The sequence below is a fragment of the Electrophorus electricus genome, chromosome 14, assembly GCF_013358815.1.
Source record: "Electrophorus electricus isolate fEleEle1 chromosome 14, fEleEle1.pri, whole genome shotgun sequence".
Taxonomy (NCBI): Eukaryota; Metazoa; Chordata; class Actinopteri; order Gymnotiformes; family Gymnotidae; genus Electrophorus; species Electrophorus electricus.
This window is the reverse complement of record NC_049548.1, coordinates 16,551,279-16,559,286: the sequence shown is the minus strand read 5'-3', so window position 1 is coordinate 16,559,286 and position 8,008 is coordinate 16,551,279. Positions and strand designations below refer to the sequence as shown.

The window sequence follows — 8,008 nt, the reverse complement described above, 5'->3', positions numbered from 1 at the left end:
GCGACTTTCTCCTCTATGAGAAGCACTGCAGTATCTCAGTTTGTGTGCGCGCTATATTGTTCAACTGCTATTCGCTTTATCCTCTCCTAATTCACGCAAGTGTCCCGGGAACACTGCCTATTGCCTTTCCTCGGCACATTCCCGAACAGAAAACCGATAAACTTTCCAATCTTCTGTTTGTCTGAAGCGGCTACTTCTGGGGTATTTCCAGCCTGGTACTTTTCAGCGTGGTTCTACCAACTTTGTTGTTGTTGTTTTTTTTTGTTTGTTTGTTTTGAGAGATAAAGTCAAATGTCACAGGTTGTTGTATTATTTTTATTATGGGTAAGAATAAGATGTTCTAAGTGGCGATTCAAATATGGATTCAGTGTATGCTATATTTTTCGTCAAATATATGTTTATGCGGTCGTGTGCCAACTACTGCGCCACCACACTCACGGGAGATGCGCCTCGGAAATAGAAAGCTTTGCGAAATCTGGTGACGTCGAAATGAGAAAACGAAACCGCTCTGGACGGGTTTCCCGAGAATGGGGGTCGGGTAGCGTTATAAACGGCTGGGTTCTTAGTTGTTGACAGTAGGTTGTAAGGTGCCGTCCTTAACAATAGATTAAGTAACATATCGACGATATTCAGAAACTCTCAGAGGTAAGATCGTCTACGATATAGATTTTTGTGTTCATATGTTTGTTTTGGTACTTATTGTAGGGCATTGTTTATGTTGTTTAACAAACTCTAGCACTTATTGTTTATAGCACATTGTTTAAGATAGACCTTATATATTTTGCACGTCTAGGTATCAGCATTCATCCCTGTATTCTACAGTATTCTAGTTCATTGGTATGTTTAATTCTAACTTACTGTACTGTACTTGGATATATTCTATGAGTAAATGACAAAGCACTTTTGTAAGTCGCTCTGGATAAGAGCGTCTGCTAAATGCCGTAAATGTAAATGTAAATATTTTTCTTCTTAGCCCTCTGTTAGTGTAATAACATACCGTACGGACTACAACTTCTTCAACCTTTTTTTTGTGTAAATGTCAAAATGTCACATTTATTTTTGTTTTCTACAGGAAACACTGGTGCGTCTGTGACAGGTCGTCTTTACAGGTTTTTTCTCCCATGGCCCAGTCAAAACCGCTCTTCATTCCGTGGTTGCGTCAGCAAATTGACAGTGGACGGTTCCCGGGCGTTCATTGGGTCAACCAGGACCACACACTGTTCTGTATTCCTTGGAAGCACGCACTGAGACAGGATGCAAACAGCGATGATGTACTTATATTCAAGGTAAAAAGCCCCAATTATATGATGTATACGTTATATGAATATATGTTGCTGACTCTTGTTTGTTTTATTTCTACCTTAAGCCCTCTCCTTTGGTTCTTTTGTTCTTAGGCATGGGCACAGACAAATGTTGGCTCTGTGGACAAGATCCATGGTGACCCTTCGGTATGGAAGAGAAACTTCCGGAGTGCGCTCAGAGCCAAACACTTCAAACTAGAGGTAGACAGCAAGAATGACTCAGCCAATCCCCACAAAATCTTTAGGTGGCCAGAGGAGACGCACTCATCTGGAGGTAAGAAATGAGATGTGAGGGATATGTGTGATATCTGTGGGATTTTATTCATTTTATTAATACATTTAAACAATGTTTAATTTAATCAATTTATTGCCTTTAAGTGTGATGGAGTAGCCTTCTGTTCAGCTTTAGGCATGGAAATACTACTAAATCAGTGACAAATGCAATAGTTCACTCAGCAGTGTCCTTTTTTTAAAGGATCTAGGTTATTAGCTGTAACAACATTATGCCTTGATCTGAAGTTCTAAGCCATTTTTCTTGGTTTGAATTTGTGTGCCTTCTGTGTGCTTTAGTTCCTCCTTAATGCTGGTTAATAACAAGTACTAGCCATTCATAGTAACATTAGTTCAGTGGGCATACCAATCAGTTCAGGGCATGGTTCAGTTTAGGACATGCTAATATTCCTTACTGTGACGGCCCGAGTACCACAAAGCAAGGAGCAGGATGTACAGATGTCTCTCGATGAAGACAAGCATTTATTGAGCACAAGACACAAACGATAAACAACGGCACTCACACAAGCTAGTGCAGCGTGACATAAATGATACATAAACACAAGCATTAAACGCACAACTTACACAGGCTACCATTAACGTAAACACTAGTACTAATACCTACATGAACATGAATATCGAACATGATAATGATCAACATTCACTACATACGCACAGGGGTTTCAGTACATGAATACAATGTTAACAACAAGGTGCAGGTATGTGATAATAAAGGGGCATGGTAAACAAGGGGGCAGTCAGTGAAAACAACAATGACAACTCTATGGTGGGCCATACCACATAATAAGTGGGAAGGGGAGCAAAACATTACAGAAACCCTCCCCCAATGGCGCAGCTCCCGACGCATCCATTATTGGGACAGGAAACCCCAGGCCAACCATGGCACGGCAAAGACAGGTACCCAACACAAGGTGGAATAGGAGTGACCTCCAAGGGAGGTCTCTCAACACGTGAGAGGGAAAGGCGGAGTCCAGGGTGGTACGGTGATGCTCCATGGCAGGGTCTGGCAGGACTGAAGGTGCAGCAGTGATGAGCAGCAGCATCGATGGAGCTAGAAGCACTGTGGTGACCAGTGACTGCAGCAGCCTCAACCAGATGGGAAGCACTGCGGCGATCATCAACGGCAGCAGCCAGACACAAACACAAAAGGTGCACAAACAAAGTACCTGCTGGAAGGGCAGGCACTGGAGGCTTGTCCCTGGCCCTGCAGGACATGCAGAGGGGCACATCCACCCTGGATTCAGACGTGCCGAGATGGATTATGGCCCACACATCGCAAGCCGCCTAGGGAGAGCCCATCATGGAGGAGAGAGAGAAAAGATATGACAGTAGCAACAGCTGGAGACCTAGCCAAGCCCACTAGAACACCCACATAATGGTCGCAGAGGAGCCAGTCTGTTCTCCATGGGCCTAGTAGCACTATGCCCCCCTTCTAAGAAATTACAGGGGGCTGTCCCTCCTTGGCTGGAGTGGGCTCTGTCCTCCTCCTCCTCCTCTGGTGTGGCTGTGAGCTCTGGTTGAGGTCCTCTCCCAAACATCCAGGGATCCAGGCAGCAGCTTGGGATGTCAGCAATAGGGAGCCTTCTGGAGTAGCCATGGCTAGAGGAATATCCCTGTTCCTCTCGGTGTACGCCTGCTCTGTGCCGTCCTGATTGTGATTCCCATAATGTTTATTGTTTCTCAGTGTCTCATCTTGTGTAAATAAACGTCTATCTTTATCTAGAGATGTTTGTGCATCCTGTTCCTTGCCCTGCGGCACTTGGGCTGTCACAGTTACAAACTCCTCAGTGCTGTTGTGTGACCCAGTTAAATACTGTTTGCAGATTGTGTGAATGGGTTTCCTGCAATTTGTTTTGCACCGTTAAATCAAATACATTGCCAGAGGTCTTGTAGAAAATATATTTCAATTCAAAGTCTTTCCTTTTCTGCTTTTTCTACCTGTTGGCTTCCTGAAGAGTCTAAGGAAGCGTCACAAGACTGTGATGTAAGTTTTGCCATATGTGTATATATTTATTCAAACATGTTTTTTTTTTCATTTTTTAAAAAATCAACTTCCAAATGAAAGATCTGCAATTTATTAATTTGTAGACACCAGATTGCTTTTTATTTTGTATGATTATACTATTTTCTATTTCTCGTATGTGTCATAGATTGCTGTTCCTATCTGTGATTCCCTGTACTTGGCAGATGACAAAATATTTCGAGGTGAGACCACCTGCCATCTCGGTTACACCACAGTTGGACCTCCAGTGTGCATTGCATTTGTACTGCTTATTCTCCTTGTACCTCACCATGCTTGTTATGGCGTGCTTCTTTCCTCAGATGGCAGCACACCCCCTAATTTTCTGGAGCACTGTCTTATGGGTCTGGATATTGGCCCAAATCAAGGTACACAAAACTGGCCCATTAACAAATGTGACGGCCGGAGTGCTGCAGGGCAAAGAACAGGACACAGACCTCTCTTGACACGGACAGACATTTACATTCGACGATAAACAATAAATGTTAATGAAACTCACATGAAAGACTAGTGAAACTTGCAGTAAACAGTAAACGATTAACAACTACAGCAATACACAGTGAATATGAACACTAACGCTAACACTAACGCTTAACTTTCAGCTTTAATATCTAAGTAGGAAATTCGGTTAGTCGATGGAGCAAAAGGACATGTAAACACAGAGTACAACTACCAACGCACATTTACCCCAAGCCCCTCTCCACACCCATCAATCCTAAATATTACATTATTTACAAGGCAAGTAATATTAATAATTAATGATGGGTTTTGTGGTAGTAATAATTTGTTGTTATTGTATATTATTATGGACTTTGTAGTAATTTGTCAAATGTAGTTCTTTTAAGTGGAAAGTTGGTGTTTCCACTTTGCAAAACACTTGCTTTTCCACCTAGACATACATTGGTGTTAACTCTTTTTAAAAGCTTTTTTTTAAAGCTCAGTGCAGCCACTGAGCAGGTTACTGGAGCAGCAGAGAGGAGCTGCCATGTTAAAGCAGCCTTCGAGTGGCTTGTTTTGAAATACTTTGCTCTAGAGCAAACTAGCAGAAAGCAGGCACTGGATCCAAAATCAGGCCTTCTCAGCCAAGAGTCCCAGTACACCACTAGAACTGCCACATTAAAGTTGAAGAACTGTCAGTGTCAGGTATATAGGTAAAGATTGTTGGAGTGATGATTTTTTGCTTCCATCACCTTTGGTTACAAATCCATCATTATGGGTAGGAATGTTTGTGGAACATGGGAGGATTTGATGTTTCTGGGGCCCAAAGCAAAGTTTTGTCTGGGGGCCCTAATCAAATACTTTTTTTTTTTTTTTACTACAAAATTTACCCAACCTCTAGAATCTTTACCTATGTTTTACTGCAGTAAGACCTAAATATTCTGTTTTTTTGCTTGATTTTCTTTCTTTTTTAGGCACCGCTAGGATATGAGCGTTTCCTACTTGGGTTCAAGAGTTCAGTCATTTAAACTGTTTAAGCCCTGAAGATCCTAGATAGTTTATCTTTAAGGATTGTAACCATGAAGTTTGGAAAAACAAGTATGCACTATTGTGCCACCAAACAGGTTACAAACGTTAGTCTGTACTACTTAAAGAATCTTGGTATTCCTCTTTACACAGATGATCAAAAACCTGAGATGGATCATCTGCTGTTCCTGAACCAGCCAGTAGGGGGAGGGCAGTACCCAGAAATGGCTATTCCTGAAGTACCCTTACTTTCGCAGACAGTTACTGTTAAAGACACGTTTCCCACTCAGGAAACCATAACCACTAGTGGAGCAGCAGGGGGTGTGCTTCAAACATCCCCTGCTGAAGGCACACTGGCTCTGAGTCAGTTTTCTCCGCTAGAGGGCGCATTTGCGGGTGAACAGTACCATACAGAGGAGCCTGTTATGGGGGACCAGGTTACCATCAAGGACACACCCAGTGATTCATGTATGATTACACATAATTTAATTAACATAACGTATTACATAACACACTGAAGCTTGTGTAAAGTATGCATCTTTTTCTGTATTTCCTTTTCCAATTTCAGGTTCCAACCAGTTTTCAACACATTATAAGGTAGTGGTTTATTACAAAGGAAGCAGGGTGTTTGACAAAGTGGTGGAGAATGAGGCAGGTTTCAGGATAGTGTGTAGGTAAGAGAGTTCAGTTTTCTTCATTGCCATTAACTGTACTTTGCCAATAGTGGTGATGTATTAGTGTTTACTAGTAAGTTTGAATGACTAGTAATAGTAATATTTGAAATGAAATTAGAAAATTACATTAAAAGAAATTAGAAATTTGAATGACAAAGTTTGAATGACTCTTCTTTTTGTCTTATTGTCTCTTGTCCTTTATTAGTTTTGAGTTTAATTTTATCTTTGTATTGTAATTTGGTTTTTCTCTTTCTTTGTTGTGTTGCAACCTGTTTTAATCAATCTGAAAAGCACTTTGTAAACTTTTTTCTACAGATGTGTTTTTTTTAAATATAATTATTATTCTTGCAGGAACAGGCCCTGCCTAATGTCAGACTCTCTCTCAGTTGTGGAACTACCCACCCCTGACTCTATCCTGGACCAGACCCAGGCCAGGTTAACCATGGATATCCTTACTAATCTTGGGGGTCTGGAGGTCAGAAGGTCAGGTGGAATACTGCTGGGTCATCGCTGGGGAGACAGCCGAGTCTACTGGGGTCAGTGCAAACACGAGCAAGGGAAAAGGCCAAGAGCTCTCTCCAAAAACCAACCTGAGTGCATCTACTCCCTCAGAGAATTCTGCATGGGTGGGTCGATGGTTTGCCCTTGTTTATTATTAAGAAAGAAAATGTTGCTGTCCTCTCACACACAGTCCCATGCATGATAACAGTTTGCTGAAACTTGAAGAGTAGAGTAGGCTCATTGCAACTCGTTCTAAAAAATAACATGAATTACGGACGTGGCTGAACCATTGTGGTTACTGTGAGATTATGCTGTTCCACTAGGCTTAAAAGAGTTTATTGACAACAATGGCGGATCATCTCCTTCCTACTCTCTCTTCTTCTGTTTGGGGGAGAAGTGGCCTGACCCCAAAAACAAACCCTGGGACAAGAAGCTCATCACAGTAGAGGTAGGGCTGAGATACTCAGGTCACATTTGTTCACCTCTCTACCTGCTCAGTTCTGTTTTTAAAGATTTTGCCTTGTTTTCACATTCCAGGTGGTTCTTACCACCCTGGAGAGGCTGAAGATGTTGGCTGTGGATAACGGGGCTTCTTCCCTCAATTCCGTTGAGCTGCAGCTCTCGCTTGAGCAGATGATGGAGATATGCTAGCCACCCAAACCACTAATGAGTCAAATACCTGGAACCACAGATGAACTGACGTTATGCACTTTGTAGAACACTTTAAATAGAAACTGACCTGTGAACCCTTGTGTGGAAGTATTTACTTCATAGGTCTAATCAGGTATTTTGGTTGTTTGGTTTTATTTGTCCTTGTTTATTAGTATTCTTTTGAATATGGCATGACAGCTTGTGAGGGTCTGATTTTGTGTATTTGCTTGTATATGGATGACTTTAAATAGAGGTATGATATTATTTTACTATTTATATCTCTATTTAAGGTTCTTGATGTAATGAAAGGACAACTTATTTTCACTTTAATAAACCTAAAATGGGAGATTTCCTTTTTCAGCTTTTCCTTTTTATCATTTTCTTTGTCACCAAACTGAAACAGGAAAACACTGCTTCTTGCTGCTTTAACACAAAATATACCCATAGCTTCTGATCTCTCCTATAAAACTGTCACTTTATAAATGTTCTTACAGTCTGTTGTGAACAGGTGCATTCATAGGATCACAGTAGACAAAGTGTCTCATTCAATAATACTTTATGTAATTAAGATTTTCACAATCTTTACAATTCGTGGATGACATTGAAATGCTGCATTCTTGTTTGTACAGTAAACCTTGGAGCAAATTTTAATTATCATTCATGTAACACAAAGACGTTATCACAGGTGAGGATAAACTGCTAACAATGTGATTTGTATATCTGGCGGATTGGTGGGTGTAGTCAGGGGGTTGGGGGAAATGTGTCCTGTGTTTACATTTCCTTTGCCACCATTGTCCAGCCAAATTTCCTACTTGGATAATAAAGTTGAAAACTGAAGTTGGTTGGAAGTTTTGTTTTTTTGTTTTTCAACTTTTCTACCAGAGTGCCCTTTGGGTTGTTCAAAACAGGGATGGATGATAAACAATATCGATACACACTATATCGTGATTATAACACTCATCTACATCTGAGATTGGCCAGGATGATCACTGCCCAAGGCTGCTGCCTCCTTCAGTGTAAGGCTGGCAAGCCTTTCCTTGACCTTTTTGACCCCTTTATAATAAAGTCTATGATAATCATCAGCATAAAGAAACAGTGCCAAGTGC

At 41.2% G+C, this 8,008-nt stretch overlaps 1 protein-coding gene across 1 annotated transcript; it reads left to right on the top strand.

The window, feature by feature from the left end:
- Positions 1-502: 502 nt before the first annotated feature.
- On the top strand, positions 503-7,739 carry irf3 (interferon regulatory factor 3). Its single transcript, XM_027031161.2, has 11 exons — positions 503-645; positions 1,073-1,286; positions 1,395-1,575; positions 3,548-3,576; positions 3,743-3,797; positions 3,915-3,980; positions 5,230-5,544; positions 5,645-5,750; positions 6,102-6,376; positions 6,575-6,699; positions 6,789-7,739. The coding sequence occupies exons 2-11, from the start codon at positions 1,122-1,124 to the stop codon at positions 6,900-6,902; spliced, it is 1,431 nt and encodes a 476-aa protein (XP_026886962.2). The 5' UTR covers positions 503-645; positions 1,073-1,121; the 3' UTR covers positions 6,903-7,739.
- Positions 7,740-8,008: the final 269 nt, after the last annotated feature.